This window comes from Erpetoichthys calabaricus, chromosome 5 (genome assembly GCF_900747795.2).
Source record: "Erpetoichthys calabaricus chromosome 5, fErpCal1.3, whole genome shotgun sequence".
NCBI classification, from domain to species: domain Eukaryota; kingdom Metazoa; phylum Chordata; class Cladistia; order Polypteriformes; family Polypteridae; genus Erpetoichthys; species Erpetoichthys calabaricus.
Window position 1 is genome coordinate 112,805,697 of NC_041398.2, and position 27,979 is coordinate 112,833,675.

Here is a 27,979-nt window from a genome sequence, read left to right on the forward strand (position 1 = left end):
GTGCTTGGTGTGTGTCCTGCAGTGGGTTGGCACCCTGCCCAGGATTGTTTCCTGCCTTGTGCCCTGTGTTGGCTGGGATTGGCTCCAGCAGACCCCCGTGACCCTGTGTTCAGATTCAGCGGGTTGGAAAATGGATGGATGGATGGATTATTTGAAATTCATTTTTTGTTAAATTGTATAGTACATAATGTAAAAAAGCTCTGTTGGTGTTTAAAAGGTTTTGCGCTTCAAGGTGAAAGCAGTAAAATCACATATAACTTCACAACAGTGCCTCAATTTATTTATATACAATTTAATTATACATTGTTGTTTTCAAATAGATGTCAAAAAAAAAATTGTATAAATTAAATAGTTTTAAATGTTTAGAATGATCAGTTTAAAGAAATAAATAGCATTTTTTTTATCATTTATATATTCAGTGCAAAATTCAAACAGGATTTAGGCATAGTTGACCAAAAGAACATAATAAGGGACAACTAGCAAAAAAAGACACAAGAGAAATCGAAAGGAACTGTGAGAGAGAACTGAGTTGAATGTTCCAGATTCTGACCTTAATGTTGCCTGGTCTAAGCTGTTTATCAGTTTCATTTTTGATACAATTATTCCTTTATTTAAGTCTAAAGTTAACATATTAGAAAATTTGCACCAACAATACAATCTAATCTCCAACTTAGTATGGTTCAGAAACTAACATAACTCTGCATAAGCATATCTTCCGAAAAGAAGTGCTGCCCACAGACTGGGAGTTGCTGCTCACAAACTGTAGCTAGTATACCTGACAAAACATCCCACAGACGCATGCCTCAGCTGTAATGGTTATGTCAAGTCTGGCAAAACCTTCCTTAATAGTCACTGGTCAAGATCCCTCTCCTCATGTTGGCTTTTTAATGACAACTACCTGGAAAAATAGTTAGTGGCATTTTTACTTTAAGCGCTTGGGCCCCAACATGCACAACAACTTTGATTAAATCCAGTTTAGTTTGCTTGAACTTGGCTAGTGGATGTCAAATACGACATATAGCTAACCTGGCCCACTGTAGTTAAGTTGATTTAAAAATTTAAATGAAAGCAGTATGTTAAAGAGCATTCTGAATTTTAAAGAAAAATCACTGTTTTACAAAGCATTTTTTTAAATTGTGAAATGATTAACTGTACCTTAAGGTCAATGAGTGTAGTTGCATTTTACCCAGCACTAAACCTATTTCTTAACACTCATTTGAGCTGTACAAAGGTCCCAGAAAGCCCTGAAGACTGCATGACAGGAACATGTTTATCACTTTGCAGTTGTATTCTGCAGACATGACAGAAAGTCACATACCTTTCCCCATCTGACTATGCTTACTCCATAAAGCCATGCAGCTACAGGCTGTGATTTGTACAAGTCAGATGATGGTACCTGTTGTTAATGACTAACTTAATGCTGCCTCAGGTTTCCTTGGTGCAAGGTGCACAGTTATATAAAGGTCAGTTTCTTGTCAATGTAATGAAAGGTCTTTAAAATTTAATTGTACAACCTGAAATTACTGCCAGAGTGCATGTTGTTAAACTTTTTTCTTCAAATGTACATGGATTTAAGATTTAGATATTTAGCAATGAACATGCAATAATGGTGAAATATGTTTGTCAGAAAGCTCCAGTCAGAAATACTACAAATAACAATCATCCATCCATCCATTATCCAACCCGCTATAAAATCACATAATGTCAATTAATTTCTAAATTCAAACCATCATGCATCACTGTGTTTACTGACATCCTCTGATTATCAGCATAAAACAAGAAAACAAAAACAAAAGACCATATCCTTGTTTTGATAGTAATAGTGATAATTCTAGAGAAACATTTACTTTAAGCTAGAGTTGCTACCTGGTCTTTTATTAGTGGGTAGTGAATTTATCTGAGTTGCAGAGTTTAATAAAAAGTCACCAGACACTGGAGTTTATAATCCTGCTTCAGTCAAATATGAGGGAACAGATAGTTTCCATATTTTCTTTTAATGCAGTATATTTTGATGAACAGTTTATGTTTTGACATTGTAGTTTATTACACTTTTTAATTTACAGTAGTTCATTTTAAAATGGGTATTTCATTAATTGTTACTCATGCTTTATACCTTCAGTATACATGCTATAACTGTATACCAGAACCCTCATTTATTGTATATTATTTTTGATATAAAAAGATTATCCACCAGAAGTACAATATTTCAATGTGAATGCACAAAGAGCATTTCTCATATTTCTCTATGCACTTTGGGAGCTTGCTCAGTGACAAGACTGCTATGTTACAATTAAATTGAAGCTTTGGATTGGCTATTTTCTGTCTAAACTAATAAATAAGCATGTAAACAAAAAAGAAGCAATTATTGATTCTTTCCAAGTTCCATGAAACAGCATATTGCAACTTCATAACATGCAAGTTATTAGAATGTTAGCCTATTTGGTTAAAGCCACTTGCCTGAAATGAAATTAGAAGTGAATTTGCAGTCTTGTTGTGTCAAGTCTAACTCCACTCTGTTTGCCTTTGTTGCCAAGGATAAGTGAGTTAAGAACAGCAAACTAGGTAACATAGCACTAAGTAAGTTATGTTAAAAATACATTTAGACACTAGAACAATTCTTCTTAATATTCTGTGAACTTGAAAATCACATTCAAAAATATTAAATTAGTAGACATTAAGTGCAACTAATTCTCTGGATGCTGCAATTCAAAACATGTTTTTTTTTGTATGTATGGTAAGAAAATGAAAATGCAAAGCAAAAGAGCTCAGACATGTTTTATTCAAATTTATATTGTTTTGACTATTGTGAATAATGAAATGGATGGATTATTTTGAGTGAATAAATTGGATAGTAACAATGTATATAATATATTTTAATAAAGCTAAAACTGTGTGAGAAATGCAGAGGTAAATCATGTGCTATGAATTATAAGATAAAGGTTTCCTTTTTGTAAGGAGAATGTAGACATTTATTGAACATTGATAAAGGGACTACAATAAAAATGTTGCTGTCCAACTTATTAATCTTACTAAAGTAGTAGTATTGCTATAAAAACATTTACTTATGATGTAGCAAATATAAATGACAGTAGCTAAGAGTAAATTATTGCTTTGTTAGCATACATGCTGTATATATGTGTAACAAATTAAATAAACAACAACAATTGTCACCATTGTATTTATATCTGAATACTAATACTTACTGTAGCTAATTTCTAAACACTTTTCTAACTGGTTATTTCAAAGGTGGTTTTAACCGTCTGTGATTCTTACCCTAACAAACTGAGATTTTTCAAACAATTGTGTTTTTGCCACATTTTGCTTTCAAAGGTACCAAGTATTTTAACTGTCTTATCTAAAGTAAACCATTCCAATCTAAGTCAGCAAGCTACTATCTAATATTTAAATTTGTAGGAACAATCTCGCTTACCTTTTAAGTACAAACAATGGCCGACTTTGTGAGTACAAACACATTAAGAAAATAATTTAATTAATAAGAACTAAGAAACAAAGTAAATATACCTGTTTTAAGGTATTTTCCGAGTTTAGTTCAAATTCAATGATTATTCTTTTTAAATGTGAATTCTCAAATACACATTATTTGCATATTGCTAATTGTATTCACTTCATGTGGTACTTGTCTAGCATATAAATATGTAAATGAAACTTATTTAGTCCATGGTGGTAGCAGCTTTTTAGCTGCATGTCAATGACATTAAAATCAGAGGAATAAATCGTGAGGATAATTTGTTTTATCAGTTTAATTCTGTAATTGTAGTCTGGAAAATTTAAATGGAGCTGATTGAAAAATGACCTTCACTTCCTTTTTTGACTTTGAGGTGCTCAAACTTACATGGTATACTTCCTGTGTTCTGGTCAGTTACAGTACATATAATTTGATCAATTTTTCTGTATCTTTTTTTAAACATCTCACATTTATAGATAATAGATATATAGAGATGTCTCAGATAGTAATATGGCATATATTTCACATGTAAATCAGTTGGTCTGAGGTTAGCTAGCAGTTTAAAATAGTCAATTATGCAGATCACTCATTGTTTGTACAGTACAAGGTTTTACAGTGTAAGCTCGTCTTTCAAACAATAATATTATATGTATTTTCTTCCTACTGTTTAGATAGTGTTTTGAATATTAGAGACAGCTTTATTCTTCCTGATATTCATGTTATTTAAATTATGTAGTATATCTGAGAAAAACATCTGGACACAAGTAAATCAGCTGCTGTAGCTTATGATGAATGCAGAAATAAAGTTTGAATTATTCAAGTAGTTTTCAGTGACCTATCCATGCATGCTTAATAAGATATGATATACGGAAGATTGTATTGATAATATACACTATGTTTTAATTCTGATAATTTAATTATAAATAAAGTTTAAGATGCATTTGTTACATTAGCCAGTAAATTCTATTGTATTTTGATATGAGATCAGACATCATTGTTAAGTTGATAAACAACAACAACATGTATTTATATAGCACATTTTCATACAAAAAGTAGCTCAAAGTGCTAAAGACATTTAAAAACAAAACAGAAATCATTTTGTCCATGTTTGTAAGACTGTGTGTTAGATAAGGCTTCAAAAGGATTTTGTAAATGTTCCAGTCACTAAACCCTCATCAAAAAATGCATAATAACTTTAAAATCCTGAAATGTGTTTACTTTTTCCATTGATTTATAAACAGCAAATATTACACAATTGTTACACTGCAAAAATGCATATGCAAAAACTAAACAAAAAAACTTTAAATGGGAGTTGTTTTGCTTTTATTTAGCAAAGAAATCTGCCAATCGGGTAAGCAAAATTTACTTGACAAGATTTGTTAAAGTAAGCTAAATAATCGTAAATACAAAGTCAATAATTCTTACAACAAGGAAAACAAGATTTAAAGTCATGATATAAATACTTTTCCACTTGCTTAGATTTCATTTTCTGCAGTGTATTAACTGCATTCTGCATGGCAATCTAAGCAGAATTGGGCAAAAGGTTGGTACAAGCCCAGGCCTGCTTACCAGTTCATCACTGGGACAGCCTCACAAACTCTCCAATTCTACCTAACATCAGGCCTGCATGTCTTTGGATTATCAAAATGCATGCAGATCCTGAGAAAGTGTACATACTCTACACAGACAGGGACTAAGCACTAACTTAAATTCAGGACTTTGTTGTTATGAGGCAGCAGCACTAAGCATTATGTCAGCATGCCATACAACAAAATAAAGAAAGGCAAAATACCACCAAATGCAATACAGTAATCCCTCCTCCATCGCGGGGGTTGCGTTCCAGAGCCACCCGCGAAATAAGAAAATCCGCGAAGTAGAAACCATATGCTTATATGGTTATTTTTATATTGTCATGCTTGGGTCACAGATTTGCGCTGAAACACAGGAGGTTGTAGAGAGACAGGAACGTTATTCAAACACTGCAAACAAACATTTGTCTCATTTTCAAAAGTTTAAACTGTGCTCCATGACAAGACAGAGATGACAGTTCTGTCTCACAATTAAAAGAATGCAAACATATCTTCCTCTTCAAAGGAGTGCGTGTCAGGAGCACAGAATGTCACATAGATAGAGAAAACAATCTCTAGCAAACAAATCAATAGGGCTGTTTGGCTTTTAAGTATGCGAAGCACCGCGGCACAAAGCTGTTGAAGGCGGCAGCTCACACCCCCTCCGTCAGGAGCAGGGGGAGAGAGAGAGAGAGAGATAGAGAGAGACAGAGTTTGTTTTTCAGTCAAAAATCAATACGTGCCCTTCGAGCTTTTAAGTATGCGAAGCACTGTGCAGCATGTCGTTTCAGGAAGCAGCTGCACAAAAGATAGCAACGTGAAGATAATCTTTCAGCATTTTTAGACGAGCGTCCGTATCGTCTAGGTGTGCGAACAGCCCCCCTGCTCAATCCCCATACGTCAGGATCAGAGAAACTCAGTGCAAGAGAGGGAGAAAAGTAAGCAATCTAGCTTCTCAGCCATCTGCCAATAGCGTCCCTTGTATGAAATCAACTGGGCAAACCAACTGAGGAAGCATGTACCAGAAATTAAAAGACCCATTGTCCGCAGAAATCCGCGAACCAGCAAAAAATCTGCGATATATATTTAAATATGCTTACATATAAAATCCGCGATGGAGTTAAGCCGCGAAAGGCGAAGCGCAATATAGCGAGGGATCACTGTATACCCAATATACCAAGTGCCAACAAGTGGTTGACTACTTATCAGTTACAGTGCTTTTTCACGGTATATATCAAAATATTGGTTTAAGTCATGACAGGTAACATTTTATTTTCTTGTATTTTTGTTTTTGTTTTTAGATATAAAACACTAACTGAATGGTTTTGACATAATGACAGCTGAAGATTCTACTGCTACCATGAGCCACAATTCTTCCAATATGTCCACATCAAAGGTCCCAGAAGGAGTAGCTGGAGCCCCAAATGAGAATGCATTGCTAACTCTGATGGAACGTACAGGATATGGGATGATCCAAGAGAACGGTCAGCGCAAGTATGGTCCTCCACCTGGCTGGGAGGGAACAGCTCCACCACGTGGATGTGAAATCTTTGTGGGAAAAATCCCTAGAGATGTTTATGAAGATGAACTGGTTCCAGTGTTTGAGTCAGTGGGACGCATTTATGAGATGAGGCTGATGATGGACTTTGATGGCAAAAACAGAGGATATGCTTTTGTGATGTACACACACAAACATGAGGCGAAAAGAGCTGTCAGAGAGCTTAATAACTATGAAATTCGTCCAGGAAGGCTCTTGGGTGTGTGCTGCAGTGTGGACAACTGCAGACTTTTTATTGGGGGAATTCCCAAAATGAAAAAACGAGAGGAGATTCTTGAAGAGATTGCCAAAGTTACTGAAGGAGTCTTAGATGTCATTGTGTATGCTAGTGCTGCTGACAAAATGAAGAATCGGGGTTTTGCCTTTGTGGAATATGAGAGCCATCGGGCTGCAGCTATGGCTAGGAGGAAACTTATGCCTGGAAGAATCCAGCTATGGGGACATCAAATTGCAGTTGACTGGGCAGAACCAGAGATTGACGTAGATGAGGATGTTATGGAAACTGTAAAAATCCTCTATGTACGTAATCTAATGATTGAAACGACTGAGGAAACCATCAGAAAGATTTTCTGCCAGTTTAATCCAGGTTGTGTAGAGCGTGTTAAAAAGATCCGTGATTATGCTTTTGTGCATTTCACAAGCAGGGAAGATGCAGTACATGCTATGAATAAACTGAATGGTGCTGAAGTTGAAGGGTCTTGTATTGAGGTGACCTTGGCCAAACCTGTGGACAAGGAGCAGTACACAAGATACCAAAAAGCAGCAAAAGGAGCAACTCCAGCCACAGAGACGCCACAACCTAACTATGTCTATCAGTGTGACCCATATACCTTAGCATATTATGGCTATCCCTACAATGCACTAATCGGGCCAAACAGAGAATACTTTGTTAAAGGTTAGGCATTTTTATCTTTGAGAATTACTGTCTCTTAATTATGTTCACGTAATATTAACTTAATGTCTGTAAAGTCTACATGTTTACTGTACTGACATACCATGTTTTCTTGTTTATCCATAAATGCTGATTTTATCTTGCATTTTAATATTTTTTTTCCAAAGGTTAAAAAGAAATCCACTTCTTTGCTTTCATTTTCTGATTTTAAATCAATGAGCTGGTTATAGTGACATAAATATTGTGCTGGAATTGAAACATTTCTACATACTTTTTCTTTGGGTTAATGCCTTGTCTATGTGATAAAATCTACTTTGCTGATTACTTGTGCCAGGGTGAAGACTACCCTCACACACATTTTGCTTAGTCAGTTCTACAGAAGAGGAATTCAGTTTATCAATATACTCACTTAATTTACTGTACTCATAACATTTGCAATACCTAACAGAAAATACATGTATTAAACTAAAAAAAAAGAAAAACTAACAATGCCATTTCTGCCTGTTAAATCACAACCATATTCTGCTTAAGTGAGGATTTACTTTCAATTACAGATTATACGTCTATTAAATACTTTTTGTAAAATTCTTACAAGAAACTTTGTTAAACAAATATCCCAGCCCAGAACAACCTAGAATCCATAGCACTTCACGTTAATGTTTACCTTTTAAAAATGTCATTATAATCAGGTTTACCCTCTATTTTATGTCTGTCCCAACTAGGAGTCCAGACGTATTCCCTAAGTATCTGTTTTTCCTTATATCAAACAAAAAAAGGAAGACTTATTTTGAATAAATTGAAAAATTGCTATTTTAAGTTTTTTTTTTTATTATTAATTTTTGAGACATTAACGAAGCAAGTAAAGTTCTGAACAGGTTCCTCTTTCGTTTGTATCTCAAGCAGGTACTATAAAGGGTCGAGGGCGAGGGGCAGCTGGAAACAGGGCCCCGGGTCCCAGGGGCTCTTACCTGGGGGGATATTCTGCGGGCCGTGGCATCTACAGCAGATACCATGAAGGAAAGGCCAAGCAGCAGGACAAAGCCTATGAACTCATACCCAGCCTGGAGCTGACAGCTGTCAATCCAGTGGGCATTAAACCTGGCACAAGTTAGTGCAAGCTGTTTTAACTTCCATCTCTCCTAATGTGAATAACTGGTTAAATGGTTAACTTTCTATTGTGTCTAGTTGAGGTATTGTTTCTTCATCCTTTTCCATGCTTTTATTGATCCTTTTAACACTTTTTTTGCATTATTTCTATAGTTTTATGTGGCTTCTTTGTTTGATAATCACATATGCATTGTTGTTTATATACATAATTTATTGCAGTTCACTCAGCTATAAGTGTACAAGTTACATTTGTATGAATTCAGGATAGCTCTTATAATGCAATAATGCTTTGGACAGAAAACCGTTCATTATTCTATAAACAATAAATATTGTTGTGATATTAAAACAAAGATATTCTTTAGATATATGTAATTTGTTAAAAATTTTGAATTATAGTTTCATTAAACAAGTAGTTACATTTTAAGATGGCAGAGTTCTGTAGTTAGTGCTGATGTCTCACAGATCCAATGTCCCGGTTCCAATTCGGTACCTGGTTGTTGTCTGTATGGAGTCTGCACATACACCTTGTATCTGTGTATATTATTGTCCAGTTACTCTAGTTTCTGTCCAATTCTCAAAAAAAAATGTTAAGTTAATTGGTTACTCTAAATTTTCACCTTATCTAAGCGTGGTTGTATGCACAATTGGACCCTGTGATGGACTTGTGCACTGTCCAGGGTTGTTTCTTGTCTTGCACCCAAATGCTGAGGGGACAGGCCTCCAGCCCTGTCAAACCTGATTTGGATTAAGTAGGCTACATAATGCTTTGTTACAGTTGAATGCAAGTTGCCTAACTAAGGTAAAATGACTTAAATAACATTGGAAATCTTGAAAAAAATTAAAATATAAGATTTTTTTTCATGAAAAAATAACCTGATATGGATATTTACATTTATAAAGATCTGTCACTCCCTTATACATTATGCTGACAAAGTCATATTTGCATCCTTCTAAAAAAGTGAAAAGGCAAAATGATTAAGTAGGGGTTTTAGACCATTACCTATAATCCCTTGAAAATCATTATTCTGTTAACCTTAGATCAATTTTTTATCAAAAAAAGGAAAGGTTAATTTCAGAAGCCACATAAAACATATGAAAAATGTAATTACAGCACTGGCTTTACTTTCCGTACTCCTTGTCTATTGGCATTTTAATTTGTCATGCTTTAAGTGTTTCTCCCAAACTATTTTATGTAAAAATTTGTGTTGCTTAATTAAACACAGACTGATGTCTAGCTTTTATCAATTTCATGACTTGTTCATAATGAATTAGTAACATTTTAAATTCAGATTTAGTAAATGTATTTATTTTACTATGTTTTTGCTCATAGATTGCGGGGAGAAATGGTATTAATATTATTTTTTTGAACCTGGCTAAAATTAAGATGCCAAACATAAGTCTTATAAACAACAAAACTCTATTGTTATAAATGCTGTAATGATTTAAAAAAATGATTCCATATGTGAATGAGACTTTACTCAAATTTTCTTTATATATTAATACGTGAAACTCTTTATTACAAATGTTTAAGATCTCACTCTGTGTGTCTCTTTCTCTTACATATACACTATTTATGTTCATTTGTTTATATAAGATGTTCCATCACACGGTTTAAAGAGCGCTTTTTTTTTTTTTTTTTTTTTTTTTTTTTTTTTTTTTAGTTGCCATTCCTGCAATAAGTGCTCAGTATCCAGTATTTTCTCCGGCTCCTACAGCTAAAATATTGGAAGATGGAAAAATTCACACAGTGGAACACATAATAAATCCCCTTGCACTTCAACATGACCCAACTGCTGCTGCCGCTGCTGCTGCTGCCGCCGCCGCCGCTGCTGCACCTGTTATTCCTACTGTGACTACTCCACCCCCTTTTCAGGTATTACCTACTTATTTTTTATGTTAACACAATTTAGATAATAAGAAATGACAGTACTGTGCTAAATGTGTCTCTCTCTTGTTCACTCAAATCTCAAAGGTTTCAAATCCTACCAAGGATACTGTCTGCATGGGAAATGCATTTTCTTTTCATGTTCTCCTGTGATGAAAAAAAATATCATCAAGTCAAATGTTGGTTGTTTGCTTGCATTAAAAGCAGCTCAACAGGCTTGGCTTCCATGATAATATATTAGAGTAAAAATTTTGGAAAATTAAAGATGGATAAGTAGATATATCTTTTCAAAATTGTGAATTCAGCCACTGATGCTAATAGTCATTTGTTTTGACATGTGCTCAGTAATAGCAACCAACACTAATCAAAAAGTTTGTTCAAAAAGGCAGTAAAAACACAAAATGCATGGAATATCTTGAAAATATACATTACAAAGCAGCATATACTACATAAATACATTCATTCTTATACTCAATTTTATGACCACATGCAATAAATAGTCAGTAAAATGTGTGTTATTCAGTATTTAGTATGATCCTAGACGCTGTTTTCACGTAGCAAGCAGTCTTGTCCAGCAGTAGCTTGTCTGCTTACAATGACAATGTAAGATGTAATACTAAACGTTTGATTGTAAATTAGCATCTTGTTTTGAAGTCTTAATATAATCCTTTATTACTCTCAAATGCTGAGTGAAACAGTTTTTAAAGCACCTTATTTTCAAAGGGTGTTTCTCAAATAAATTACATTTGACAGCTACTAATTTGTAAGTTTTAAAATGTGTTTAATTGCATCTTAGTTGAAATATGATTTGTGCACAGAAAAACTATCCAGTGTTGAGTTACATTTTAGTGTTAAAGTAACCCTTAAAATTGTACATGTGGAAACATTGTTTTCATAGGTGCACTTTAAGTGTTAATTTAAAATTGGTAATATTGCTATGTACTAGAAAGCATAAGTGTTTATTGCCAGATCCTATTATGCAGAGATTACTCCGTAGAATTTTGCCACTTTCTCAGATTTTATTCCTAAACAAAATGTGTTTAAGGTATTCTCAAAAGCACGAATGATAATAATAGATACCAGACCTGCTTTTAGTGCAGCAAGAAAAAAAAATGAACAATGGAAAATAAAGACAACTGGAATCAGTAGCTAGGGACAGGGAAGTCTGGGCTCACCTCCTTTGAGTTGCTGCTGCAGCGACTTCACCAAGAGAGGTGGGTTCAGATGATGAGTTAAAATGAGATCTGGAAAAAATAGACTACAAATACTAAGCTAATTCACATGTGTTCTTAGCACTTATCCACTTCAATTGCCACTCAAAAATATTAGCAATATCTCTCATAACTTTCTCTAAAATCTGGTTGCACTCTTACTTCTAGAAGTTAAACACTAATCCTTCATCTACTCCTGTCTACACACTTGTTGGGGGCCTGTCTAGAGGGAGCTCTTAACCACCTGCCAAGAGAACGTCCACAATTAATTCCTGTATTAAGGCTTCCCTCTGGAACTCTTTGTACTATGATTTTCGAGCAGTTTCTAAGACTCTAGGTACCCCTGTAATCCCATTCTCCAGCTTCTAGATAATTAATCCCCAGGTTACCTGCACACTGAAGTCTCCTTTACTCTATGGTTGCCCGGGAGGAGCCCCTAGCTGCTCGATGCCATGTTGGAATTTGTTTCGGAGAACGGCAGGATTGCCACTATAAAGCTGAAGGTCACAGAGGGGAGGACTCTGACTACCATACAGTTAGGTCCATAAATATTTGGACAGAGACAACTTTTTTCTAATTTTGGTTCTGCACATTACCACAATGAATTTTAAATGAAACAACTCAGATGCAGTTGAAGTGCAGACTGTCAGCTTTAATTCAGTGGGGTGAACAAAACGATTGCATAAAAATGTAAGGCAACAAAAGCATTTTTTTAACACAATCCCTTCATTTCAGGGGCTCAAAAGTAATTGGACAATTGACTCAAAGGCTATTTCATGGGCAGGTGTGGACAAATCCGTCATTATGTCATTATCAATTAAGCAGATAAAAGGCCTGGAGTTGAGTGGAGGTGTGGTGCTTGCATGTGGAAGATTTTGCTGTGAACAGACAACATGAGGTCAAAGGAGCTCTCCATGCAGGTGAAAGAAGCCATCCTTAAGCTGCGAAAACAGAAAAAACCCATCCAAGAAATTGCTACAATATTACAAGTGGCAAAATCTACAGTTTGGTACATCCTAAAAAAGAAAGCAAGCACTGGTGAACTCAGCAACGCAAAAAGACCTGGACGTCCACGGAAGACAACAGTGGTGGATGATCACAGAATCATTTCCATGGTGAAGAGAAACCCCTTCACAACAGCCAACCAAGTTAACAACACTCTCCAGGGGGTAGGCATATCGATATCCAAGTCTACCATAAAGAGAAGACTGCATGAAAGTAAATATAGAGTGTGCACTGCAAGGTGCAAGCCACTCATAAGCCTCAATAATAGAAAGGCTAGATTGGACTTTGCTAAAGAACATCTAAAAAAGCCAGCACAGTTCTGGAAAAACATTCTTTGGACAGATGAAACCAAGATCAACCTCTACCAGAATGATGGCAAGAAAAAAAGTATGGAGAAGGCGTTGAACAGTTCATTATCCAAAGCATACCACATCATCTATAAAACACGGTGGAGGAAGTGTGATGGCTTGGGCGTGCATGGCTGCCAGTGGCACTTGGACACTAGTGTTTATTGATGATGTGACACAGGACAGAAGCAGCCGAATGAATTCTGAGGTGTTCAACAACAACAACAACATTTATTTATATAGCACATTTTCATACAAAAGGTTGCTCAAAGTGCTTTACATAATGAAGAAAAGAAAAATAAAAACAAAATAATAAATTAAAATAAGACAACATTAGTTAACATAGAAAAGGAGTAAGGTCTGATGGCCAGGATGGACAGAAAAAACAAAAAAAAAATCCAGAAAGCTGGAGAAAAAAATAAAATCTGTAGGGGTTCCAGGCCACGAGACCGCCCAGTCCCCTCTGGGCATTCTACCTAACATAAATGAAATAGTCCTCTTTGTAGTTAGGGTTCTCACAGAGTCACTTGATGCTGATGGTCATACAGACTTCTGGCTTTTAATCCATCCATCATTGTTGGAACATCATGGTGCTTTGAGTAGTTGGTGGTGAAAATGACACCGGAAAAGGAAACAGAAGAGAGAGTAGGGGTTAGTACAGATTTTAGAGCCACCATGAATAGTTATTATAATGAATTGGATATACAGAGTATCAGGATTTAAATTACAGTAAAGTTATGAAAAGGCCATGTTAAAGTAATGTGTTTTCAGCAGTTTTTTTAAAGTGCTCCACTGTATTAGCCTGGCGAATTCCTACTGGCAGGCTATTCCAGATTTTAGGTGCATAACAGCAGAAGGCCGCCTCACCACTTCTTTTAAGATTTGCTCTTGGAATACTAAGGAGATACTCAGTTGAGGATCTGAGGTTACGATTTGGAATATAAGACGTCAGACATTCCGATATATAAGATGGGGCGAGATTATTTAAGGCTTTATAAACCATAAGCAGAATTTTAAAGTCAATCCTGAATGACACAGGTAACCAGTGTAGTGACATCAAAACTGGAGAGATGTGCTCGGATTTTCTTTTCCTGGTTAGGATTCTAGCAGCTGCATTCTGCACTAGTTGCAAACGATTTATGTCTTTTTTGGGTAGTCCTGAGAGGAGTGCATTACAGTAATCTAGTCGACTGAAAACAAATGCGTGAACTAATTTCTCAGTATCTTTCAATGATATAAGAGGTCTAACTTTTGCTATGTTTCTTAAGTGAAAAAATGCTGTCTTAGTGATCTGATTAATATGCGATTTAAAATTTAGATTACAGTCAACAGTTACCCCTAAGCTTTTTACCTCCGTTTTGACTTTTAATCCTAATGCATCCAGTTTATTTCTAATAGCCTCATTGTATCCATTATTGCCAATCACTAAGATTTCAGTTTTTTCTTTATTTAACTTGAGAAAGTAACTTTTCATCCATTCTGATATACAAGTTAGACATTGTTTTAGTGAATCAAGAGAATCGGGGTCATCAGGTGCAATTGATAAATACAGCTGTGTGTTATCAGCATAGCTGTGGTAGGTCACGTTGTGCCCTGAGATAATCTGACCTATCGGAAGCATGTAGATTGAGAAGAGCAGCGAACCCAGGATAGAGCCTTGTGGAACACCATATAGGATATCATGTGTCTTTGAGTTGTAATTACCACAACTAACAAAGAATTTTCTCCGTGCCAGGTAGGATTCAAACCAATTTAAGACACTGCCAGAGAGGCCCACCCATTGACTAAGGCGATTTCTAAGAATATTATGGTCAATGGTGTCAAATGCGGCACTCAGATCTAAGAGGATGAGAACAGATAAATGACCTCTGTCTGCATTTACCCGCAAATCATTTACTACTTTAACAAGTGCAGTTTCTGTGCTGTGATTTGTTCTAAAACCTGACTGAAATTTATCAAGAATAGCATGTTTATTGAGGTGCTCATTTAACTGCATAATGACTGCCTTCTCTAGAATTTTACTTAAGAAAGGCAGGTTAGTGATGGGTCTAAAATTTTCAAGAGAAGAGGAGTCGAGATTATTTTTCTTAAGTAGGGGTTTAACTACAGCAGTCTTAAGACAGTCTGGGAAGACCCTGCATCTAATGACGAATTTACTATGTCAAGAACATTATCAATTAGCATGCCTGATACTTCCTTGAAAAAATTTGTTGGTATTGGGTCAAGGACGCAGGTGGAGGGTTTCATTTCAGAAATTATTTTATGTAAATCAGGTAAATCTATCCTAGTGAGAGAGTTTAATTTGTTTATAACGGAATACTGGGGTTTAGGAGGATCCTTAGGGTTGGGTAGATATACTATGTTATTTCTAATATCATTAATTTTTTGATTGAAAAATACAGCAATAGCCTCACAGGTTTTACTGGAAGTACTTAAGAGGCATTCTTTTGAGTTACCTGGGTTTAACAGACGATCAATCGTTGAGAATAAGACTCTGGGATTACTAGCATTGTTATTTATAATCTTAGAGAAATAGCAGCGCCTCTCAAGACGGACTGTGTTATTGTATTCTGTTATTTTAACTTTTAATATTTCATAGTGGATAGTTAGTATAGTCTTCCTCCATTTACGTTCAGCTCTATGGCATGTTCTCTTTAAATCAGATACTCTTTGGGTCTTCCATGGTATAACAATGCTACAAAATTTTTTAACTGTCTTTTCAGGTGCAACTATGTCAACAGCAGCTCTCACTTTAGTATTAAATCTTTGCACCTTACTATTTACATTATCCTCGCTATTATAGTTGGCACTATAAACGGACTGATTGCTTAGAATGTTTGTAAGTTTTAAAGCTGCTGATGAGTCAAAGACGCGTTTTTTAACAATATGCTTCTCATGAGTGTTTTCTATCATTATTTCTATATTAAAAAGTAGAAGAAAGTGGTCTGATAGACCCGTATCAATGAACTGCTTTATATCAACTTTTAGTCCTTTAGTAATCACTAAGTTTAACGTATGACCTGCTTTATGTGTAGGCTGATTAACGAGCTGTCTCAAATTGAAAGAGTCCAGGAGGTTCATAAATTCTTTTACTTTTTGGTCACATTGATTATCTATATGAAAATTAAAGTTGCCGACTATTAAGAGTGTGTCTTAGTTCGAAATTAAAATTGACATTAAGTCAGAGAATTCCTCATAAAAAGACGCGTTGAATTTTGGAGGTCTATACACGGATAATACTAGAACGTGAGAATCTCCATGGATAACAACGGCGAGATACTCAAAGGACTTGAATTTACCAAAACTGACATCTTTACATTTTAACCGTTTTGAGTAAATGTTTGCCAAGCCGCCGCCTCTTTTTCCTTGGCGATCTGTACGAGTAAAACTGTAATCCGGAGGCGCAGATTCGATTAAAACAGCTGCGCCATTTTAGTTAAGCCACCTTTCACTTAGTGCAGTAAAATCTATTTTTTTATCACTAATAAGATCGTTGATAAAAAAACGTCTTGTTAGTTAAAGCTCTAACATTTAATAGAGCCATATTTAATGTTTCGGAGGGGCAGAGATGAATACTATGAGCGTTATTGATAATTGGAACAGGAACTAAGTTATTTTTATTAGCGCCGCTCTCTGTGTATTTTTTGTTTAATCTATAATCTGTTTTTATAGTTTTAATGCATTGTTCATCTAAAGTAGGAATTTTAATTAAATTATTGGTGTTTATAATGTATTGCCTAGATTTTGAGATTGGTTATTACAGTATTTATGTTGTGCACTTTTATGGAAGATTTTGTTAAACAATTATCATGTCCTAGCACAGCAGTAGCATTTCAGAAGGGGTTAAGAGCAGAGATAGATAGTCAAGATAAACAAATTACCTTAGATATGTTTTTAGATATGTTTTTGGAGAGGACCCGGGCACCGAAACTGTTCGGATGCAGGCCATCTCGCTTGAAGAAACGCGGTCTTTCCCAGTCACCTGATCAAAAGATGTCCCAGTTGTTGATGAACCCGATGTCTTGATTCTTGCAGAAGCCCTGCAGCCAGTTGTTTAATCCTAGCAGACGACTGTAGTACTCGTTTGATCGTCTGACGAGAGATAGTGGACCCGAAATGAAGATCTTTGCCGATGGGGTCCTCTCCTTCGTGTCTTTAATTAATGCTGTGAAGTCAGCCTTGAGGATTTCCGATTGTCGGTGCCTTATATCGTTTACGCCGGCATGCAAAACAATTGCTGTCCAACTGCCCTGTTCTTGTGCTTCTCGTAGATTGCCGGCGCACGTCTCATCACATCTCGGACACGAACACCAGGAAAACAAGAAACAAATGATTTTCTATTAGGGCATGCGATATTGAGGTTTCTAACAATAGAATCACCTACCACTATTACATCACCAGGGACTGAAGGCGAACTGGGAACACGGAGAGGGTCGAACCAGTTCTGAGTTAAGATGCTTGCCTGTGCCGATGGAGGTGTTCTGGCCTTGAACCCCCGCCTGCATAGCTGAAATCCGCCGAGGTCATCATCAGTGTCGCTCCTACAAGGTGCGGGGGTGAAGTTCATTTGAGCGGCACAACGCGGGGTTGATGTTACGCCGATTGCAGATGGCGAGGACAGTTTATCCAGCAGCCGAGCCTTCAGATCTCTAAGGTATCTTCGTCTGGACAGGAGTTTCTGAATCTGTTCGTCGAGTGCCTGGAGTTCCTCTACTACGACTGCAACGCGATTCATCTCACCGTCGGCCATTGTCTGCTTCTGCTTCCACTTCCGCTTCGTGCCCTAGGAAGAATGAGAGAGAGAGATTGGTTAGACGTCTGCTTAAATCCAGCTAAATGCAGTCAAATTGATTGGGCAGCGTTTCATGATACAGATAGACAATGACCCAAAACATACAGCCAAAGCAACCCAGGAGTTTATTAAAGCAAAGAAGTGGAAAATTCTTGAATGGCCAAGTCAGTCACCTGATCTTAACCCAATTGAGCATGCATTTCACTTGTTGGAAGACTAAACTTCAGACAGAAAGGCCCACAAACAAACAGCAACTGAAAGCCGCTGCAGTAAAGTCATTGCCAGCAAAGGGTTTTCAACCAAGTATTAGAAATGAACATTTTATTTCCAGTTATTTAATTTGTCCAATTACTTTTGAGCCCCTGAAATGAAGGGATTGTGTTAAAAAATGCTTTAGTTGCCTCACATTTTTATGCAATCATTTTGTTCACCCCACTGAATTAAAGCTGAAAGTCTGCACTTCAACTACATCCAAGTTGTTTCATTTAAAATTCATTGTGGTAATGTACAGAACCAAAATTATAAAAAAGTTGTCTCTGTCCAAATATTTACGGACCTAACTGTATGTGCTTAAGCACCAAATGTCCATTCAGATTACCGGGCTTTCTTGAGAGTACCTGGAGGGAATCCTGGAAAGGGTCCTAGCTAGGGACTCCAAAGTTTGGCTGGGCAACTTCATCACCCATTTTGGCAACCAACAAGATACCTGGAGAGACATGATTGGAAGAAACGGCCTTCCTCGTCTAAAGCTGAGCAGTGTTTTGTTATTGAAGGTCTGTTGTAGACATGGGCTATCCATAACAAATGCCATCATAAGGTGTCTCATATGTGTACTTGGTACCAGAGCACCTTAGGTCAAAGATCTATGATTGATTTTATTATCGTATCATGAGATTTGTGGCCATATGTTCTGGACAGAAAAGAGGGGCAGAATTGTCAACTGATTACTACCTGGTGGCGAGTTGGGTCAGATCGTGTGGGAGATGCCATGACAGACCTGGAAAGTCCAAGCAAGTAGTGAGGGTGGACTGGGGACATATGGAGGAGGCCCCTATCCGGAAGATTTTCAACTCTGACCTGCAAAAGAGCTTTTCCCGCATCCTGGAGGAAGCTGGGTACATACACTCTGAATGGGCCTTGTTCAAAGCCTCCATTGTGGAAGCAGCTGCAAAGAATTGCAGCCTGAAGGCCATAGGTGACTCTCAAGATGGAATTCCAAGGACCCAATGGTGGACACAAGAGGTGAGGGATGTCATCAGGCCAAAAAGGGAGGCTTTTCATGTATGGTTACCATGGGAAACTCCTGAAGCAGCAGACAGGTATGGACAGGCCAAAAGGGGTACAGCCTTGGTGGTAAGGGTAAAAAAATCTGGGTGTGAGAGGAGTGTGGAAAGACCATAAAAAACAACTATCAGTGTGGTTCAAAGAGTTTCTGGCACTTTGAAGAACTCCTAAACCTGACAAACACGCCCTCTATAGAGGAGACGAAATCAGAACCTGATGGGGGATCAATGCCTATTTCCCTGCAGTAGATCACTGACATAATTAAGCAGCTCTGCAGTGAAAAAGCCCTGGGGGCAAATAAGACCCGCCTAGAAATGCTGAAGTTTCTGGACATTTTTGGACTGTCATGGCTGACACGCTTTTTCAGTGTTGCTTGGCCATCGGGAGCTGTGCCTCTGGAGTAGCAGACTGGGGTGGTGGTCCCCATTTTTAAAAAGGGGAACTGAAGAGTGTGTTCCAATTATCACACTCCTCAGCCTCCCTGGAAAAGCTTATGCCAGGGTACTAGAAAGGAGACTCTGCCCAGTCCAGGAGGAGTAATGTGAAATCCATCCAGGGTGTGAAGCAGTGGACCAGCTGTTTACCCTCATGGTGATTCTGGAGGAGGCTTGGGAGTATGGTACATCCAATCAGTCCACATGTGTTTTGTGGAATTAGAGAAGGCATATGACCGTGTTCCGCAAGAGATTCTGTGATGGGTGCTGAGAAAGTACGGGGTTCTAGGACCCTTAATAAGGTCTGTTCAGTCCCTGTATAATCACAGTGAGAACCCGGTCCGCAAACTCGGAAAATCATCAACACATGCCCATATGGATATACAGTGCATCCGGAAAGTATTCACAGCGCATCACTTTTTACACATTTTGTTATGTTACAGCCTTATTCCAAAATGGATTAAATTCATTTTTTTCCTCAGAATTCTGCACACAACACCCCATAATGACAATGTGAAAAAAGTTTACTTGAGGTTTTTGCAAATTTATTAAAAATAAAAAAACTGAGAAATCACATGTACATAAGTATTCACAGCCTTTGCTCAATACTTTGTTGATGCACCTTTGGCAGCAATTACAGCCTCAAGTCTTTTTGAATATGATGCCACAAGCTTGGCACACCTATCCTTGGCCAGTTTCGCCCATTCCTCTTTGCAGCACCTCTCAAGCTTCATCAGGTTGGATGCGAAGTGTCGGTGCACAGCCATTTTAAGATCTCTCCAGAGATGTTCAATTGGATTCAAGTCTGGCTCTGGCTGGGCTACTCAAGGACATTCACAGAGTTGTCCTGAAGTCACTCCTTTGATATCTTGGCTATGTGCTTAGGGTTGTTATCCTGCTGAAAGATGAACCGTCACCCCAGTCTCAGGTCAAGAGCGCTCTGGAGCAGGTTTTCATCCAGGATGTCTCTGTACATTGCTGCAGTCATCTTTCCCTTTATCCAGACTAGTCTCCCAGTCCCTGCGGCTGAAAAACATCCCCACAGCATGATGCTGCCACCACCATGCTTCACTGTAGGGATGGTATTGGCCTGGTGATGAGCGGTGCCTGGTTTCCTCCAATCGTGACGCCTGGCATTCACACCAAAGAGTTCAATCTTTGTCTCATCAGACCAGAGAATTTTCTTTCTCATGGTCTGAGAGTCCTTCAGGTGCCTTTTGGCAAACTCCAGGTGGGCTGCCATGTGCCTTTTACTAAGGAGTGGCTTCCGTCTGGCCACTCTACCAAACAGGCCTGATTGATGGATTGCTGCAGAGATGGTTGTCCTTCTGGAAGGTTCTCCTCTCTCCACAGAGGACCTCTGGAGCTTTGACAGAGTGAAAATCGGGTTCTTGGTCACCTCCCTGACTAAAGCCCTTCTCCCCCGATCGCTCAGTTTAGATGGCCAGCCAGCTCTAGGAAAAGTCCTGATGGTTTCGAACTTCTTCCACTTACGGATGATGGAAGCCACTGTGCTCATTGGGACCTTCAAAGCAGCAGAAATTTTTCTATAACCTTCCCCAGGTTTGTGCCTCGAGACAATCCTGTCTAAGAGGTCTACAGACAATTCCTTTGACTTCATGCTTGGTTTGTGCTCTGACATGAACTGTCAACTGTGGGACCTTATATAGACAGGTGTGTGCCTTTCCAAATCATGTCCAATCAACTGAATTTATCACAGGTGGACTCCAATTAAGCTGCAGAAACATCTCAAGGATGATCAGGGGAAACAGGATGCACCGGAGCTCAATTTTGAGCTTCATGGCAAAGGCTGTGAATACTTATGTACATGTGCTTTCTCAGTTTTTTTATTTTTAATAAATTTGCAAAAATCTCAAGTAAACTTTTTTCACATTGTCATTATGAGGTGTTGTGTGTAGAATTCTGAGGAAAAAAATTAATTTAATCCATTTTGGAATAAGGCTGTAACATAACAAAATGTGGAAAAAGTGATGTGCTATGAATACTTTCCAGATGCACTGTATATTCAATTAAGCTCCTTTTGTGCATTTTACCCAAACCTGGCAATATCAGTTTTCTGGGGTAAGTACAAGCCCAAAAAGTATTAGCTTTATTCACAACGAGGAATTGCACTTTCAAACATGTTCATCACCATTGTCTCACTCCCTGCATAATTACAGACTTCAACTACCATTTGGACTCTACCAGCGCTGTGCTTTGACTCGTATCCTGTTTGTAATTTTCATGAACAGGATGTCAAGCCGTAGCTAGGGAGGGGAGGGAGTCCAGTTTGGCGGCTTTAGAAGTGCAGCACTGCTTTTTGCAGATGACGTGGTCTTGTTGGCATCATCGGGCTATGACCTTCAGCACAATTTGGGACACTTTGTGAGTGTGAAGCAGCAGGGATGAGAATCAGCACCTCCAAATCTGAGGCCATTGTCCTCAGTAGGAAAAAGGTGGACTGTCCTCTCCGAATGGGAGGCGAGTTACTGCCTCAAGTGGAGGAGTTTAAGTACCTCGGGGTCTTGTTCACAAGTGAAGGGGAAAGGAATGGTGAGATTGACAGATGGATAGGGGAGGCAAGTGCAGTTATTTGGTCACTATACCAATCTGTAGTGGTGAAGTAGGAGCTGAGTCAGAAGGTGAAGCTCTTGATTTACCAAACAATCTATGTCCCTACCCTCATCTATGGTCATAAGGCAGGGACTTTTAATTCAATAAAAATAAGAATTATGTTAGGTTACTATTTATTTTAAAAAGAAAATCAGAATATGTAACACTGCACCCAACACTGCTCCCAAGATTGTGAAATGCATGTTATGCTCATCAACATAAATTTAGTGATTTCTGAAATATTGAAAAAGATTATTTCAACCAAGTGAAGGAATAATGTGATCGCCAGAGTATTTCCCTCTGTAAATTTATTTTGTGGACACTTCTATCTATGGTTGTTGAAAGCATGTGAGTGACTAAACAGGCAAACAGAGTGCAAGGGACATGCACAGACTTAAAAATCCTTAGGTGTTAACCTGGGTAAGGGTTTACATGGTCAAATATTCAGGTTACTGTACTTGAATCTTGTGTTAACCAGGTAACCAGGATTTGCATGTCATTTTTGACAGCAGGTTTCTGTGAAAATCCTGGTTATTAAAGTGCATGTGAACGCACTCACTGTCACCCTTTACAACCAGAAACTCCTACACCTTGAAGCACAATATAACAGTCTCAGTGCCTCAAAAAGCAGCATTTTCATAACAAATTTGAAATTACATGTATGAATCTGATTGTAAGTATTTTACAAGATAGTACTGCTTTAATATTTATCACTATAAATTCTTAGTAAAAGTACAGATTAGTGTCATTGGTGTTCAAATGTTAATGTGACAGTAGACAGTAGTCATGTAATGTTATGCCAATATTAATGAGCAGCTGACAAAAGGAAAATATCTTTGCTTTTACCAGTTAAGCAAACATCATAACAAGTGATTATAGCAGCCTTGCTTGTGATTTTGAAATTCTCAGAAGTTTTAAATGACAACCACAACCTTGAACTTTTGATGCTATAAAGTGCTTACTTTAACCAAAACAACATACTATAACAGCTATCTATGCAATACTCAGTGCAATCTCTGACATCTTATCTGTTCATTTTTACACTGGGTTATTTAATTTATGGACATTTATCCTGTTGCTAGGTGGGGGCAAACCACTTGCTGTTTTCAATTTTGTATTTAATATCACAGACGTTCAATGGCCTTCATTTGACAAATTTTATAGAACCAAATTCTTGAATTACTGACATCTAAAAATCATTTTTCTTGTATTGACAACAACACCAGCCAGCCACCATAGAACAGATTAGTCATCATCTAAATGTGCTTAAGATTGTCCTTCTCATTTTTGTAATAGCTTAGAAGTACTGCATTGGTCAGCAGATCTGCAAACATTTTAGGAAGAAGGCCAAGATGACAAGCAATAAATCGGGCCCTTGTTTTCATGATACTATGCACACATTTATGTGGAGGTGACAAAGAGTACAAATTAGAAAGAGTCTCTGTGTAAACAAAGACTGTGAAATCTCAAGTATGCCGTATTTTGTTTTTTATAATATAAAGATTTTTAATGTAGTTATTACATATGACTTATTTTATTTTTTATTAAGTTACTTTAGTTTAACTAACCGTCTCCAAGGATTTGCATTCTGTTCATTTAATTCCCTAGCTGTATGGGCATGAGCGTATGAGTGCATTTTGGTATAAATGGTTGAAAATGCATTAAAGTAAACTTGTCTAAGGTAATGCCCAAAAAAAGAAAGTAAATCTATGAATCTTATTGCTTTAGTTTTTTGTTTTTTTTTCCCCAAACATAGTGCAAAAACTTTGGTTCAGTTATTTCTCATCTGTTGTAGAATTTGATCTGAATGGGGGTTAAAAATTATAATTTGAGAGTGTAAACATTTAACATAATAGGAAATAACTTCTATAACAACAAATTCTTGAGAATTAGTGCCTGCATTTCTCATATACAAATAATCAGAAGACTGGTGTAATTCAAATTTTATGGATTTCTTTTCAGGGACGTCCTATCACTCCAGTGTATACCATGGCCCACAATGTTCAAAGGATTCCTGCTGCCAACATCTATGGTCCGAGCTATGTCCCAATTGCGGCTCCTGCAACAACAGCCACCATCGCAGCCTTACACAAGAACGCGGCTGCCTATGGAGGTTATGCTAGCTATGTACCTCAGGCGTTTCCAGCTGCCACCTTTCAGGTCCCTATACATGATATCTACCAGACATACTGAAAGTGCACAAAACAACAAAATTACCTGAAGGAACACTTGACTATTTATGAAGAATGAATTCTTTGATGACTGTTATAAAGATATCAAAAACTTTCATCTAACTGGAAGTAAAAGTGAAGACTATTAAGTGTTTTGCTCTACTAAGAACTGAAAAATATTGAAAACAAATATTTCATTTGTGTTTCTTGCAAAAAGCAGCAGGACTACAGAAATTTATTAGACATATTCTCTTTATTTAATGGGTACTGAAAATCTTCCGTCCATGTGCTGTGAGGCTGGATGTTTTTGAAATGACTTTTTCAGTTTAAGTATATATTTGTTCTTTTATTATGTAATATTTTGAAGTATTGTGTATGAAGGTTTTTTCATTATTTTATTTCTGCACTCCGGCTTACCAGTCACATGTAGTATGTTGACCCATAAGTGTGTACACAGAAAAACAAGAGCATATAACAGTACATAGTTTTACTGAAAAAAAATTGTGACTTCAAAAATACTTTAAAAATATATTTTGACTTTTGAGACAATACAACATGGGGGAGTGATATATAGTGACAGACATAGATCACTTCTTTAAGTGCATAACAAGAAATAAAAACAAATAATTAGACATACTTTATAGTTAGTAACTATATCAAAGACATGTGCCAGCAATCTCATAAAATGGCAGTTACATGTTGCACGGTCAAGTTAAATGCATTTTCCAAAATAGGTCTGTTTACTGGAGTAAACAGTGTGCCTTGGAAATAATGTGTTCTATTTTACATTACAAATTGCTTGAATGTAATAAAATGAATATTTTCCTCAATGAACAAAGCTCAATTGTAAACGTGCTGCAGTGATCCATTTTATGATGCCGTACCTATCTGAATTAGAGACAAACTAAAGGAGTAAAGAATTTCAGAGAAACAGTTTGGTATCACACGCTGACTATCAATGAAGTGTGACCATTTTTTGCTATTCTACAAACACCATTATTGTTTGGCTACATGTTACTACAAAGTCATAGCGAGCAGGTCTTGGAATTCATATTTTTGTACTTTATAACAAAGTATATAAGCAATTGCTGCTGGAATAAGGGGCCATATTTATGTTGTATTTTTCATTCTTGTGGTTTGCTTTGGGTTTATATTTCATTTGGATGCTTCACTTCCACTAAGCTTGGAGGGACCAGCGACTGTTAGCACTTGTAGAGCACTTTGGCTACCTTGTATTATTATTACATTTCAGTAAATCTGCCATTCTTGTTTTACAGAGGAAATATGAAGAAGAAAAACTAAGATATTTTTAAGGAAACATTTCTCAGAATTTATAGACGAACCTGATATTTTTATAAGTGAATAAACGAAAAGCAGACAAGTTATTATATCTAGAATTGAACTCAAACTTTATACATACTATGAGAAATTAACTTATAGACTCTAGTCCAGATAAAGGCAGCTTATTAGCATGAGACTATTTTAGAATTTCCCTCTGGGTTAATAAAGTCATACTAAGTAGCTAACTAGAACTTTTTATTTTTTTTTCTAACACATGAAAAACAAAAATATGCACAACCTCTGAAAACAGTATTTGTGTGTATATGCATAAATACACCCTACTCTCTCACTATATATATATATATATATATATATATATATATATATATATATATATAAATTACATATACAAACAGAGACCCCTAAAGTGGTGTATTATGAATGCAACTCAAAAAAAAAGAGAAAAAACCGTGGTAGCAATAGCAGTGCTAATCCTTATATTATGTTTTAGGCTTTTACACATTATAAACCATAAGTGCTGTTTTTCAAAATCTATTTAAAAGTGTGCTAATATTATTTTAATAGCTTTTTATTTTTTATTTTATATATTATACTTATCTTTTAGAATGTTGTGTTTGGGAATTTTTTTTTGTTTTGTTTCGCTTCTAGACAAGAACATTGATCTTCTCTAGAAGATGTCTTGTACAAAATAACCTTTATTATGTCAAAGTGAAATTTGCAATTGGTTTAATTTGTACAGACAATATTGTATTTTAATATATTATGTTCAGATATTCGTTTATGAATTGAAACATTGTTTAATGTATCAGCAAAGTGCAGGATGTGGCTTGCCGCAGCCTTGTATCACTTTATTCACTGCTATGTAAGAAGGTATTATTGACAGAGTAGGAACTTAATGTTATCTTTGCAATGTTTAGAGCCTGTTTAAAGGCTTCATAAAATGGGTGGAAAACAGTCATTGAATATTGCAACATGGCTTTCCTTTTCTCATTAACCACATGCTGTCTGTCATAACTTGTATGATTTACATTTTAACTAAAGATCATCAAGGAGTTAAAGCCATGGCTCTCAAGTTAAAAAAAAAAAAAAAAAACGGAACAGAAGTTGGATATAGAAATATGTTGTGTCCTGCACACAAATTTCTGTACTAGACAAAATGTTAATGAATTGCCCTTCCATCTGTCCTCAATATGCACCACTCATACGCACTACCTGAAGTGTTATATTTGGAAATGCAGGATCCTAAGGACTGAAACGAACAAGGTATGTTTAGTACAACAAAATAGTGCCTTATTGCCAAAACATACCTTTGGGCCTATCCATGTCTTTTATTGGTGTTTTCTATTCTGTTTTAAATGCGTATTGGCTTCTTCAGCATTGTTGCATTTACATTTTCTTAGTAGTTAATAAAGCATTTTGAAAGACAAATATGTGTTTCTTTCAAGAATTTATTAATTTTATCATTTTATGTTATGATTTTGTATTTTAAACTTTTTTTTATAATTTCCACAATATGAATAATGAATGTGTTTTTGTAAAATTATGACTTTTGATTAAACTAAATGACTATAGATAAATCTGGCAAATGCTTTTAGGAGTAAACAACTATTTAATAGGGTAGTTTGGCCTGAAACCAGATAAATATTTTAGTGTAGTAAGTCTAACTTCTCTAAAGGTTGTATATTTCATGCATAACAGACTACTAGAGTGACTATATCACATTTTTATGGTATTTTGTAGCGTTACTTCTAATACGACATGCCCAGTGATTCACTCCAATTGCGTAGTCCATGACATACTCCAACAAAATCATATAGGTTTGATATTGCTTTTAGTTGGGACAAGTTCAGATTGCATGAGAGCTGACAGCCGTTATACTTATCTTAAAGTACAATGCATATCATGCAGCAATAAGGAATAACAAACGTGGATTTTTTTTGGACTTTGCAAACAGAAGAGAGACTTGTCTGTCTGATGTGTTGTGTTTTATGTAGCACAACAGAATGGAAAAAGAAAAGGGCAAAAGATTATGGCTGAATTCTCTGTGCTTGATAACCCTTCATTCAGCACGGGCGCTGTTATTCAGCATGCTATTGGCTGTCATAAAAAGGGCAACATAACTGTGCCAAAAAGTTAACACTTATTCGGTAAAGTAGACATGGGCAGTGATTTTCAACCATGTAAACTGGCATGGTTGATCAGCAACTGCAGTTGGTAAAACTGACATACCCCACAACAAGAAGTCATGTAATGTGACATCAATTCCAAAATGATTCCTGTTTACCTGAAAGCCAAAAATTCACATCACTAGTTCATCTACATGGAAACTTGGTGATATTCTGGT

General features: G+C 36.6%; 1 protein-coding gene across 4 annotated transcripts in view; it reads left to right on the forward strand.

Annotated features, from left to right (window-relative positions):
* rbm47 (RNA binding motif protein 47) overlaps window positions 1–27,063 on the forward strand; it is an 87,745-nt gene extending 60,682 nt beyond the window's left edge. For 2 of the 4 annotated variants that reach the window (XM_028801956.2, XM_051928067.1), the window contains 4 exons: window positions 6,336–7,487; window positions 8,385–8,591; window positions 10,253–10,464; window positions 24,125–27,063. In XM_028801956.2, coding sequence (XP_028657789.2) covers window positions 6,368–7,487; window positions 8,385–8,591; window positions 10,253–10,464; window positions 24,125–24,355 — 1,770 coding nt within the window. In that variant the 5' untranslated portion in view covers window positions 6,336–6,367 and the 3' untranslated portion in view covers window positions 24,356–27,063. The remainder of the gene's footprint in view (window positions 1–6,335; window positions 7,488–8,384; window positions 8,592–10,252; window positions 10,465–24,124) is intronic. The other 2 variants (XM_051928068.1, XM_051928069.1) reach the window with 2 other exon arrangements.
* The last annotated feature ends 916 nt before the right edge of the window (window positions 27,064–27,979 follow it).